The sequence below is a fragment of the Archocentrus centrarchus genome, unplaced genomic scaffold, assembly GCF_007364275.1.
Source record: "Archocentrus centrarchus isolate MPI-CPG fArcCen1 unplaced genomic scaffold, fArcCen1 scaffold_108_ctg1, whole genome shotgun sequence".
Lineage (NCBI taxonomy): Eukaryota > Metazoa > Chordata > Actinopteri > Cichliformes > Cichlidae > Archocentrus > Archocentrus centrarchus.
In genome coordinates, this window is record NW_022060154.1 from 91,626 (window position 1) to 106,065 (window position 14,440).

At 40.9% G+C, this 14,440-nt stretch overlaps 1 protein-coding gene across 1 annotated transcript; it reads right to left on the reverse strand.

Annotated features, from left to right (window-relative positions):
* Positions 1-357: 357 nt before the first annotated feature.
* LOC115775363 (alpha-2Db adrenergic receptor-like) lies at positions 358-14,164 on the reverse strand. The gene is made up of 2 exons (XM_030722897.1): positions 13,826-14,164; positions 358-1,503 (listed from the first exon to the last, which is right to left on the reverse strand). The coding sequence occupies exons 1-2, from the start codon at positions 14,150-14,152 to the stop codon at positions 358-360; spliced, it is 1,473 nt and encodes a 490-aa protein (XP_030578757.1). The 5' UTR covers positions 14,153-14,164.
* Between the last annotated feature and the right edge of the window lie 276 nt (positions 14,165-14,440).

Below are 14,440 nucleotides of genomic sequence, written 5' to 3' on the forward strand. Positions count from 1 at the left end.
CAGGGACGTTGTTCACTGCCCTGCAGCCGTTTTCCTCTCATTAACATTCAACTTCAGGCACAACCTAGGTTGTAATGTTGGACTGTTGTTGCATCAAGGAGGCAGAAACAACTGCCTTCACAGAACCAGTATGCCTGAATCATCTTCCTCTGTGGGTTTACGCTAAAATAGAAAGTGATTATTTAATAAATTACTGAGTGGTTGAATAATAAATCAATACTCCGGCTGTATGACAAGCCCTTTAATGTCGATATGACAGCACAGTGGAAAAAAGGATTAAAACTGTGTCTCCACAGTTGCGTTTGATTGTGTGTCTGTGTATGCACACACACACACACAGACTCATACATTCTCATCTTAAGTTTGTTTATGAGTCTGGAATAGAATTTTCTTGAAGGCCCTTCTGAAGTCTCGGTTAAAAATAGTGTAGATGATGGGGTTCAGGCAGCTGTTGCAGTAGCCAATCCAGAAAAACAGGTTAAAGAGACTGTCGGGGATGATACAGTTCTCTCTGCAGACAGCATGGAGACTGTAAGTGAAGAAAAATGGAAACCAGCAGAGGACAAATACACCCATCACCACTGCCAGAACAAATGTAAAACGCTTCTCCCGCATTTGTGCCACTTTATTTTTGGATAGAGACATGTGTCTGCTGCGGAGAGGCACCGGAGACGGGAGGAGGAAATGGTTAGAGCAGTGGTCCGATGATGTCCATGATATTGAGGCGCAGGAAGGAGGTGGAAGAGAAGGAGGTGGTTTTAAACTGTTTGCTGTTCCCTCAGCGTCCTTTCCCTCGTCTGTTTTCCCCTTCCCGCCGCCTCTCCTGGGGAAGCGGAGAGATGAGGAAAATGACAGGGATGTTTTTATATCACCTTCGCAGCTCTTTTCCTCTAAGTCAATGTCATCCAGCTCTCCTCTCCTGTGACTGCTGCTGTTGCTGTTGATGTTGGAGGAGCTGTGTCGGGCAGAAGGCCGCGGGCTGTCCAGTTCATACTGAGGACAGCCCTGTCTCTGGCAAATCCTCGAAGTGCCCACAAAGCATGTCTCGGACTGTGATGGCTGCCGCTCCATCACATTCTTCGCCACAAACACAGTGGAGGCACTCTGCTTGGCGACGCGGTATATCTTACAGTAAACAAGTATCATGATGACTCCCGGTGCAAAGAAGGACACCAAGCAGGAGGAGAGGATGTACCATGTCTGGTTGTTAAGAAGACACTCCTGTGTGAGTGTGTCATTCTCCTGGTGTGTCTCCAAATCTTCTTTATGGGTCATGAGGAGCGGTGGGGACGAGATGACAATAGATATGAGCCACACAATGCTGATCATTGTTTTGATCCGCCTGGGAGTCCGTTTGCGGTTGTAGCTCACCGCTTTAGTGACGGACCAGTAGCGGTCGAGGCTGATGGCACAGAGGTGGACAATGGAGGAAGTGCAAAAGAGTACGTCCAGTGCCAGGTAGAAGGAGCACCAGGTGGAACCAAAGTACCAGTAGCCCATGACCTGGAAAGAGGAGAAAGCAATTAATATATGTTAATAACTTAAGAAGTCAAGGAAAAGGGTTTATTTCTCTATCAGCTTCTTTCAGTGAGGGAGGGAATTGCCTAAAAGGTTATTTCACCACATTCTAAATATTCTGTCAATATCTTATTACTGCCACACTGGCTGTTGCTGTGTTTGCTCTGGGGATCTTGCAGTGGGTGCTGCTGTGGTTTCCTTCCAGCCAATTTCAAAATTATGTAAGTCAGCAATCTTTTCCCAGCTGCAAGAAATATTCATCAAATCCCCCCACAGCTTCTGCTAGCACCAGAGTCCTTTGCACTGAAAATGAAGTCTGTCCAGACAGACCCTTTCATCTACATCTACATTTCATCTACTTTTTTTTATCTACTTTTCATGCACTTTTTTTTTTTCATCATTTGCTTGGCAAAGAAGAAGTACATACTATCCTGTTGCATTCCCAGTTTATGGTGTTAGAGATGTGAAATGAGGCTGAATTTCACACAAGGGTTGAAATGGTATTGTTGTCTTTATTGGGTTTTTATCTGCTGAAGTTATCTGGTGATCAACACACAATCATCAACAGTAATTACTAAAACAAGGCTTACAATTCTTCTTACTTGACAAGGTTTAAAAACTTGCTGCTGATAATAGCTGTTGCAGGTTATAATAATTGAATCCATCATAATCTTTATTTGTTGTGTAGCGACCATTTAATTTTTCCTTTTTCCTTTTGGTGACTTAGCCTAACCAAATAGCAAGGAGCATAGTGAGATAAATGAAAAAAAGACAAAAGTGGATGGATGGATGGATGGAGTTTCTGTCTTGTGTTCAGGAGCTCAGTAAGTGTGTATCACAAAGCAATGTTCTAGTCCTTACTTTACTTAGAACATCTTACTACTGTAACTTGGGATGGTGTGGGTAAAGTTGTTTGGCATTCCAACCAGCATTGCTACAGCTCTAATGCTGGCATCAAGAAAAGATATAAACAGTTATGAAGATCAGCATTAGAGCAACTACTGATACATTTAGACGTTGGCTGAGATGTATGCACAGTGTTTCTCACATGTTTAGATTCTATTTATGGCTGTCTCTCCAGTGAGTCTTTCATCCTATTGAGAGATAGTGCATCCATCAACACAAAGAGTTCTAGCTGGTTAGCAGTCACTGAAATTTCAAAATAATTAAATTGTTAAATATAGATTAAATATTGTGGCACTGCATCTTAATGTTACTACAAAGTGTAGTTTCTTCATTTCTTTGTCACAGCAACTGTTATGATGAATTATAATTCCACCATTATTCCTTTAACTGGAAAATAGGGGAAGCACACAGGACTTGGTAAGAACTAGTTAAAGTGTAACCAGATAAGTAAAAAGCCTTAAGAAGCTAGATGACCCATAGTACCAGGATGACTATGTTGTGAGTGTGAATAGAAAGCTTTCCTGCAGGAAAAAAAAGAAACCTAAAGCTCAGCCAGAGCAGAAAAGAATAGAAAGTGTTACAGATGTGAGACAATCACTAACACATCTAACACAACACAGCTCCAGGATCGTTTCAAGGAATAATGGCTGATGAAAAGCAGGGACAAAGAACCTGGCTGTTATTTCTGAGTGCAGAGGAGAATATCAGTTGAATCACCTATTTGATGTATAGATCAAATAGATGCTTACAGATTTCAGCAAGAGAAACAAATTAATAAAACTGTCCAGAATTATCACAAGATGTTGACAGTCTAATTTTCACACATTTTTTATGCAGAGAGAGAGCGAGAGAGATCTGTTCATCCTTTCAGCACTTAGTAAGATGTTCAAATGAATTTAATGTTACTCAAGACAAATAAGACTTCGATGTGAAAAGTGAAAATTTCTCCAAATCAGCACTGAATAGGCTTTCCCTTTCAGTTATTCAGATATTTCAGAGGTTGTACTAGGAAGTATTTTTGTTTTTATTTTAATGGAAAGATTTGCAAATCTCATGAACTCATATTTTTTTCACAATAAAATATAATGAAAATCATATTGAATATTTAAATTCGACATTTTACTATTTCATGGTGGTACTAAACTGAAACAGCTGGAGGAACATTTACCATGGGCTCAGCAACGCTTCCAGAAACCACTGACATGCAATCCACAAATGCAGGTTAAAGCTCTATCACGCAAAGAAGAAACCATTTGTGAGCATGATCCAGGAACACTGCAGTCTTCTCTGTGCAAAAGCTCTTTTAAAATGGACTGAGGCAAAGTGGAAATTTTTATTTTTTTCTTAATGTGTGATCTTAATGTACATAACACAATAGACAACAGACCATTGCAACATAACACAGACAATAACAAGTATTTTTCCAAATACTTGGAAGCATCAAAAGTTCCTTTCACTGGAATTAGGGGGCCCAACTCCTGAAAGATAGCCCCTCACCACAGTCCTCTCTCTACCAGGGGTAGCTGTAGCTCAGGAGGTAGAGCAGGTCATCTACTAATAGGTAGGTCAGTTCATTTCCTGGCTGCTCCAGTCTGCATGCCAAAGTATCCGTGGGCAAAAGACAACCCCAAGTTGCTCTCCGATGTGTTCATTGGAGTGTGAATGTGTGTGAATGTTAGATAGAAAGCACTTAGGTATTTGAAAAAAAAGTATTTGTATGAATGGGTGTGAAGGGGTGAATGAGGCACATTGTATAAAGCACTGAGTGCTCAAGTAGAGTAGTAAACGCTATAGAAGAACAAGTCCATTTACCATTTACAAAACTTTATATTTATCACGGTACTGTTCTCCTGGGAACTGCCAAACCCAGACTCATCTATTGGATTTCCAGGAGATTCATGACTCGTCACTCCAGAGAACATGTCTCCGCTGCTCTAGAGCAGTGGTTCCCAAAGTGTGGGGCCACGGCCCAGCAGGGGGCCGCAAAGGTACTGCAAGGGGACCGAAGTAATAACAGAAATTCTGTTTGAAATTAGTCACAAGTATGTATAGTTACATGTTTATATAAATGTATTTATTTATTTATTTATATAAAAATTGAACTAAAACTGGTAATAGGAAGTGGTTAGTTTGTGATATTACTTATTAGTCTAACCTAAATTTACTGCTCTTGTATTGAAGTTTGTGTCCCAGTGGCAGGTGGTCACATATTGGCATTAGCACTTTACATATGACTGGGTAGTACAAGCAATTTACAACCAACAGCCTGTGTTGTTTATGCTTTTTTAATCAAATTTTCAAGGAAATTTGTTTAGCGGGAGAAGAGCAAAGGAGAGAGGACACATCACTGGGGGGGCACCAGTGCTGATTTTCCAGGTGCTGGATAGGATTCTCTCTAGTCTGACCTGCTATTTCCTGTCTGTCTGTAAGTTTGTGAGCCATTGACAGATTGAGGGTGGTGGTATTCTCTCATGGTTGTAGCCTCTTTCAGCAGGATAATGTGCCCTGCCACAAAACAAAAATGGTTCAGGAATGGTTTGAGGAGAACAACAACAGGTTTGAAGTGTTAACTTGGCCTCTGGGATGGCCAAATCTATGGCCGCACTCCAGCAAAGTCGGTAACTCCCTTATGCACTATTCACACAAATACCATTATTTTAGTTTGTAATAGATTGGTTGGTTTAAATGCATTTGTTCTGTTTGTAAGCGCGCACATTTAGTTCACTTGTATTTTTCTCAACCCATGGTTCATTTTTGTTTATGCTCATTAGTTTGTTTCTTTACCGGTACTTGCTCTGATCCTGGGGAGTTGCCTGACACGCTGTTGGCCAGGGCTGACCACACCTGTACATTGGATAAATTGGTCTGCACCACCAGCTCTGGTAGAGGGGAGGGGTTTTGTTCTTTAGTTAAATAAAGCTTTCCGTTTAAGTGACTCATTTGTATATGGGAGCTTTAAGATTTTGCTTTTAGCGGGTTTTTTTTGGTGTTTAGTTTATTAACAAACTTAGCTGTATTGTGGTGTTTGGTGTGATTGGTGTATTCTGTTTAGTTACCCCCTATTGTGTGTGTCAATGGTCTGATCAGCCAGCATATATACCCTTGTGTGTCATTTCTTAGGTGGGTCAGTTATGTTTGGTGCAGTGAGTTTGTTTGTTGTGCACATTTTTGCCTGAGTTCAGTTTTGTTTCTTTGACCTCTTTTATGAGCTCAGCGTTTTGTAATTTTGATCTTTTGGGTTAAAATAAAAAACCCTATTTTTCTAATATTTCCTGTGACTCCTCTTGGTTTTTGACTCGGTCCCCCACAGCCTCCAAATTCCTCAGATTTCAATCCAGTTGCATCTGTGAGATGTGTTGGACAAACATGCTGATCCATGGAGGCCCCACCTCGCATCTTACAGGATTCAACCCTTTCACACCAAATGTGTCATCGTGGCACAACATACTTCAAATATCCCGCTGTTGGCAGACTTCTGGCAACAATTACCATAACCTATATTGGACATGAAGTGCAATTTCTCAGCATTCAGAAACCATTTGAATTTTTCTAATAGGACAGACGGTCACATCATTATGGTAACGCAAAGTACATTTGATCAGACGTCTCAGCGGTGATAAGGCCATGTTAGAGGCAGGTAACAGGTGTATTGGCAGCAATGGCCCGGTGTTAAAGGGTTAAAGGGCCTGTTGCTACCACTTGGTGCCAGATACCACAGCACACCTTTAGGGGTCTAGTGGAGTCCATGCCTTGAGGGTCACGGATGTTTTGGCAGCAAAGGGGACCAACACAACATTGGGAAAGTGGTTAGAATGTTAAGCTTGTTCAGTGTATATAGGTTTTTACTGAAAACTCAGTGTTATTTACTATACCACATATTCCCATTCACACTGTGCTTCATTCTATGCCTTTAAGCCCTTTCTAAATATCACACACACACACACACACACACACACAGTCCAAAGGATGCATCAGGGGTTTGGTGCTCGTGCTGGTTTCAATGAATCAGGGAAATGCTTAAGAACGGGCCTGCGTTTCCACCGTGCTTTGTGAGCTGATCGTACGTGTGGTCAGGTCCTCGTCTGGAAACGGAAGCCGTAGGGCACAAACGTGGGAGAACACTCCCCTTTTACAAACTCAATTTCTTGTGCTGCAAACATATTTTACTATCCAAACAAAACTACTGCAGCATCTGTGTGCAGCACAAGGTATACACAGACAGCGATTACGAGCAAGACGACAAGTGCGCACTTTGTGTCATATCTGTGATATGAACTAAAACAAAGCAGCAGGTTCAGCCTTAGAGCCCAAACTAATTCACACTCATGAAAAATGCTTCGCTTTTCTCCTGTAATACACACCATGCAGTGAAATAGCAGTGGAAAACTTTACATCAAGGCGGCAGAGTCACGCCCTTCTGCTGCTTGCGTCACCCGTTCTTGGTTCCAGAACAGCTAGTATGCGGTGCCGGAGTTGAACCTGTTTTTCAGCTGAGCAATGAGTGCGTTCACAGTGGAAAAAGACACTGAATGCTTCAAATACCGGTCGGTCAAGGGGCCACATTCGGTGCAACTCAATCACTCCCTTTTGTGCAACAGCAAACACAATCTCAGTCACTAGACACACTTCACATGTGTGTTGCTAAACCTTAAACACGGTCTCAGTCATTTCACACCTGCGTTGCAAAACCATAACCACTGGCAGCAGAATGCAAGTACAATTGCAACACCACTGTCATCTGTTACACACAGAAACTCATAATTGAACACACATGTCTCCAATGAAGTGACCAGACCTTTCCCAGAATTGAACAACCACAGGCGGGTGGCAGGAGCGCCTTTTCACGCAACATGTGGAAGTCCCTGGCCAGCGGGCTGGGAATGTCACACTCTACGGGTCTACAGGATATCATGGCTGCATGTGAACAGCTGGATCAGCATGCGGTGCCACCTGTATACGTCATAATTTGGGACAATGTGGACTTCAACCATGCTGTCCAGATATGGTGGTTCACACACAACCAGCGGTACTGTACATGAACATTTTCCTGCCACTCTGCAGCCCCTTCTCCAATCCAAGAGAGGAGTTCTTCTCAGAGTGGAGGAGGAAGGTGTTTGACCACTAGCCCTACACCAGGGAGAATTTATTGAAGGAAATGGAGCACGAACGTGATGATATGACTGTGGAGAACTGTCAAGGCTGGATTCGGCACACATTTCCCTCATTGCCTGGCAAGAGACCGCATTGCCTGTGACGTGGATGAGGTCCTCTGGCCGGACCACGCACACAGACATGATGGTGCAGACTGAATCTGTATCCTACAGTGCTGTGCTTTTCATTTTCCTTTACTTTTAATTTCTTTTTTGTCTACATTCAGCACTGTCATATCACTCTGACTATGGCAGTGTTTCACTGTACACACTTGAAATAAACATTTTCTGTTGACTACATGCCCTGGATGATGTGTCTTAAATTATTTGATGTAATGTGTAACAGATGGTCTTTGTGAATAGATTTTTAACTCCTGTGCATGTGTGATGTGCCCATAGTGTTTGGTTTTGCACACAGGTAACTGCTTTTTGCAGTGATGGTTTGATTTTGACAGGAAAGTCTGGGGTTTTGTGGACTTTTTGTATTTGTGTTTAAGGTTTTGGGAAAATGTGTGGTGGACTCAGGAAATGTCTGTTAGCAGTTCAGAAATACTGTAACTGACCTTTGGATTAGTCGGTGACCTGCTCAACTTCCTGAGTCACAGCTTCCCAATAAGAATCAATAACCCTCTGAGGTCTAAGTGAGCAGACTGTAGGTGGTAATCTTTCCCCTTCATTCTACTCTAACAGTTTTTTGAGAAAGACAAAATTAATGTTGGGGGGGGGGGGGGGGGGGGGGGTGAATAGTTTTTTTATGCATGTCAGTAGAGTGATTGTTGTTGCTGTTACCTGTCTGACAATATTTGGGAGAAATTTTTAATTTATAAAACTGCATATTCTGATTGCCTTAGGTTGTCACTGATGACAGCTTAGATCTCAGAGGGTTAAAATTCAGAGTGTTCACTTCCAACTTTCATTTTAAACAGTAAACTGATTTCCATCAGTATTAAAGAAAATCTACAAAATAATTCCATCCACGACCTTTATGCAAATATATAAGCAGGAGTTAATTTATGTGTCAGTCTGTTGTGATGACAAGAAAGCTGTGTGTTAAAGTGAATGTAACTTAAAGAATAAGCTCAGATACAAGGAAATTAGTTTATTCTGAGGGATGTCTAAGAGACAGGATGAGGTGGTTAGTCATTGGGGAGGGCACAGAGTAGAACTGCTGCTCCTCTGCATCTAAAAGAGACATTTGAGGTGCTTTGAGTATCTGACTAGGATGCCTCCTAGGTATTTCTGTTGTGAAGTGTTTCAGAAGGAGACCCAAGGACAGATCCAGGACACGCTGGAGAGATTATGCCTCTCAGCTGGCTCAGTATCTCCCAAAAAGATCTGGAGGAGGCATCTGGGGAGAAGGAGGTCTAGGCATTCTGCTGCTGGCCCCACAACCCAGGCCCAGATAAGCAGTAGAAACTGAATGGATGGATGAATTAAATTTGTCACAATAAACAGCTGATGGAGTTAATACTCCAACAGGGTGCCATTAAAACATATTAGAAGGAGATAAGGGAAAGGAGATGATGTCATCAGATGAGTAATAGTCAGAGCTCAGAGCAAAAAATATTGTCAGCCGCCAGTGGAACACCACAGCACACAAAGTTCTAAGACACAGTAGATCTTAATGGGTTGCACGTGAGCCTTAGTAACTTTATTCACCATATCAATTCAAAGCAAATGGATAAATAAGAACCACGAATAAGAAATTATAAAATTACAATAAATGTAAACCATTGAGAGTACTGTCACTTTTTGTGACTGTCATTATTATGGTTAGAACTTTTTGGTAAGAGATTTTTGGTGGATGCCTCTACGTGTATGGCCTCGATTAGACAATCCTTGGTGACATCTTTATCAACTTATCTTTATCAAGCTGAGATTGAAAGTTGTCTGAGTTCTTTAGTAGATGCATCTACAGTATGGTGTGAATTTGAACATCCTAGGTCACATGGTTCTCGAGTTATTGTGTTCATCACGTTGAAAATTGGCCCGCCCACCCAGTGGGCTGACGACAATAACCTATCACCCTTTTAAGGCTGAGGGATAAAAAATGAACCTTCATCTATTTTATCATCTCACTGGCAGAGCAGAAGCTACTGTGAGCGTTACATGCCTCATATATGTCATTGTGTATTATTTATCGTGTATTTGTTTCTATTAAATGCTTACATTTTTTGGAATATTTATATGTTTTCCTTCTGGGTATTTCAAGCTCAAAGTGAAAATGTGTGTAAAACAAGTGAATGGAAAGGCTTGTATTGATCCACACCTCTACACAAATACAGAATTCAGCACCAGAAGCTCCCACTTTATGTATTTACCCTTGGTTTCATCACCATGCTGTCTTTATGTGCATGCAGTACATGTTGTGGTTTTCAACATATCTTATACGTTACAATTTTTCTCAGTCGCTTTGGTACTTTTCTTGAATCATTGTCAGAGAGTACCTGCTATTCTTGTCCTTATTTAGTCAAATATATGCTGTTATCATGGTAGATGGTCATAATAAATACGATGAAATAATAATTTTGAACAAGCTCAGTCTATGTACAAGTAATCCATGTGAGCCAAAAATCTCCAAACTGGAGCTCTGAGCACTCCAGCTCAGATATTTAAAATCAGTTTAGTTCGTTATTTTAACATTAGTGAGTGGGTTGGCCTTAAAGGGAGAAGAGACAGAAGAGCTTGTTGCTACACTAAGGCCCAATGTAAGATAAGGGTCATTTTGAATCGTGAATCATGCAAAGCTACTATAGTACAGTCCAAGCATAAAAATATGTAAATGGAAATTAACATAATAGGTCTATTTTAAGATTACCATAACGGTTTGGTGTATATCTCAAAAATCTGTTCAAACTGCACCACACAGGAGTTATGGTTCAGTCACCATAGAATAAACATAGGATGGCAACCTCCTTGCAGCTAGGAAGAGCTGGTGGCCACCTGGTGATTGCATTGGATGTTTTCACATTTGGCGACCAATTGCAAGTAGGTCACCTGATGGTAAGTGACTTGTCCAACCTGGGCTGACTGCAATCACTGGGGAAGGTTTGCAAATACTTCATATCTATTTATAAATACAGACAGATTGTCAACACATTGCAGTCAGTTCCAATCAGTTTGATGTGTCTATGTGTCTCTTTGCAATAGTGGACTCAATTCAGCTGGTTGCAAACTGGTTGCTCTCTGGTTATATTCCTGTATAAATGCAAGGTTGAAGAGCACCATGTCATTTTGCGGGTAAATCACATCCTGCAGGAGCTACATCACTATTTATGAAGGAATTTCTGTTTCACATCTACGAAGTTCTGGCTGGACTCAACAGATTTGTAATTTTAGCCAATAGTTAATTGCTGTATTGTCACAAACAGATTGAATGTAACTGCCAACTTGGCCCCATTCAATCACAAATTCATAAACTTTGTTTTATTGCCATTTTGTTGCCATTTTGACAGGCAAAAGATTCTTTGAAGATAACAACTGACTGAGAGCAGATGTAGGCCTGGTTCCCAGCTTCAAAGCATTTATTTCAATGTTTTCACACAGTTGCAACAACTTTTGTAATATGTTTGTCCCCAACCACTGTGTTCACCACAGCGTTATGTAAATTGCCCAAAATCTTTAATATTTATGAACATGAACAAGTCAGAACCACCTGAATCACAGTCCTTGGATCAATCTTTACAAATACAGGAGTCAAAGGGCTTTACCATGTTGTCCCAGTATAAAAGTATGGTATCTTTTTTTGGCTAACATTTTAATGGCAAAAATGAAAAAAGCACAAAGTTGCCCTTTTTCTGTTTCTTATTTATCAACATCAACATTACACATTAGTACATGTAGGAGACTCACTGGAGACTGGACACAGTTCACTGTTATTAGAGCATCATCCTGTTATAAAATATGTTACTGTGTATGCAATCAAAGAGTAGGCATACAGTATAACAATACAGTGCGTATCATTGAATTATATACCCTATTCTTTCATACACTCATTGATCACTTTATTAATTATACCTGTTCAACTGATAGATTGATCTTAAATCATTCTGTCTCTATTAATGTGGTACATACCACAGGCCTTTAAGGTAGCAGTAATTACACCACTACTTAAAAAGCCATCACTTGACCCAACAGTCTTAGCTAATTGTAGGCCAATCTCCAACCTTCCTTTAATTTCAAAATTCTTGGAAGAGTAGCTGTCAAGGAGCTAACTGATCATCTACAGAGGGATGGTTTATTTGAAGAGTTTGAGTATACAGTACAGAAACAGCATCAGTGAAGGTTACGAATGATCTTCTTATGGGCTCTGACAGTGGACTCATCTCTGCACTTTTCCAGCTAGACCTCAGAGCAGAATTCAGTACTGCTGACTGTAATATTTCATTACAAAGATTAGAGCATGCTGTAGGTATTAAGTACAGGTATTGGGTACTGCACTGCAGTGGTTTAAATCATAGCTATCTAATAAACTCCATTTTGTTCATGTAAAGGGGAGGCTTCATCAAACACTAAGGTTAAATATGGAGTTCCACAGGGTTCTGTGCTAGGGTTAACATTATGCATGCTTCCCTTATGCAGTATTAAATTAGAAGGCATAGCTATGCAGATGATACCCAATTTTATCTATCCTTGAAGTCACACGACACATACCAATTAGAAAAATCCTGTATCAGGGTGATGTTGAAAAACTAGTTCAAACATTTATTACTCCTAGGCTGGACTATTGTAATTCATTACTATCAGTTTGTCCTAAAAACTCTGTGAAAACTCTCAGCTGATCCAAAATGCTGTGAGTACTGATAGGGACTAGAAAGACAGAGCATATTTCTCTATATTGACTTCTCTTCATTGGCTCCTTGTTAAATTCAGAACTGAATTTATAATTCTTCTTCTCACACACATGTCTTAAATAATCAGGCTCATCTTATCTTAAAGACTTCAAAGAGTCATATAACCTAAACTCTATATCTCAGACTGCTGGCTTACTTGTGGTTCCTAGGGTACAGTATTTAAAAGTAGAATGGGAGGCAGAGCCTTCAGCTTTCAGGCCCCTCCTCTCTGGAACCAGCTCCCACTTTGGATTCAGGACACAGACATCCTCTCTACTTTTAAGATTAGGCTTAAAACTTACCTTTTTGAGAAAACTTCTAGTTAGGGCTGGATCAGGTGACCGTGAACCCTCCCTTACTTGCGCAATAGGCCTAGGCTGACTATTTCTTCTTCACTCACCTCTCTTTCAAAGTGCTTCATACAACATTCATTTTCACCTGCACCTAAGTACTTTCTATCTAACATTCACACTCCAACGAAAACATCAGAGAGCAACTTGGGGTTCAATATCTTGCACGACTATACTTTGGCATGCAGTCTGGAGCAACCAAGGATCGAACCACCAACCTTCCAGTGTTACTACACAACCTGCTCTCCCTCCTGCAGCCACTCCTGCAAATCAGATTGGACATTTATTTAAACTGCCACAGTTATCAAGATAATTTCATGATTTATGGTTATTATGGAGCTCTGTGACAGACTGGTGACCTGTCCAGGGTGTACCCTGCCTCTCACCCTATAGCAGCTGGGATAGGCTCCACCTAACCCCCACCCCCAGCTCCAACCCTTAATTGGACAAGCAGAAGCAGAATAGATGAATGGACAATTATGGTGTGCCTTGATGATCTGGTTCAACCTCTGATATACCTGAGCACCAAACCAGTAGAAAACAGTATGAGTGTGGAAGCAAGTTAACAGGCTCACATCAGTCCTGCGTGCTTCATATTTGTAGAGGATCTTTGTTTGTAGTGAGCAAGGTGTGAGACAATGATAGAAGAGACAGAAGAAAATGAAGGTTGCCCTGAGTGTGATGAGAAGGATGAAGACGGGACAGTGTTTAGAAAACTAAGATTGTATTTTTCAAGCTTTTTTTTTTTTATGCCAAGGGAATTATCAGTATTTATACTTAAAAATCAAGAAACAAAAACAAAAATGAAAGATGTGTTGAGACTGCTGATCTATAGTTCTGTGCTGCACCCCTGATTCAGTGCAATGAAGAGTATTTTAGATGATAAACCCTGAGAACAAGTTTAAACAATATCTCAAATTAACTGGCTTTCAGAGATTTTGACTTGGTTAGTGTTAATACAACTTTGTTACTTTTTTTTAAACAGATAAGCTCCAGGCACAGAATACATGAAAAACCTAGCTGTCCTTGGCACTGCAAAGTATAAAAGTCTGAAAAACAGTTCCCTTACCTCATTGGCTAAGGAGAACGGGATGACCAGCGTTGCCACCAGTATGTCCGCTGAAGCCAGAGACACAAGGAAAAGGTTCTGAGGTGCCCTCAGAGCTCGACTGGTGAACACCGCCACCACGACCAGCACGTTCCCAACCACAGTCCCCAGGATGATGACCGAGACCACCAGCACGATAAACACTGACGCAACCTGCGAGTGAGGAGGTAGAGGAGCGGATCTTGACGAACCAGAGGATGCCTGGCTGACATTGTCCAGTGACGAGTTTGGTAATAAAGCAACTGGCATTGTTGCCATTACATGAGTGAATGCCTCAGATAAGTCCATCCTGGTTAAATGACTGACGTTGTGATCTCCATTTTCACTGAAGTCCGGTGCATGTGTCTTTATGCCAGCCAGTGCGAAAATAACATAGTACAACAAAAGGAATGAGAAAAAAGAGAGTAAAGCCAGAAAAAACACAAAAACAGCTCCAAGTATTAGAAACATTAGAGTTTCCAAAAAACAAACAAACAAAAAAAAAAAAGATCTGTCTCAGAACAAAAATTACACATGCATTTCTCCAGTTCTCACAGGACTACAGCTAGGCTGAATATTTCATTATATTATACACTA

What these genes read in the sequence shown, in the direction of transcription:
- LOC115775363 (XM_030722897.1), bottom strand. Translation starts at nt 14,152, where the DNA reads ATGGACTTATCTGAGGCATTCACTCATGTAATGGCAACAATGCCAGTT. An exon ending in CGTTCTCCTTAGCCAATGAG is followed by an intron (nt 1,504 to 13,825) that starts GTAAGGGAACTG and finishes TCCTCTTTCCAG; the next exon opens with GTCATGGGCTACTGGTACTT.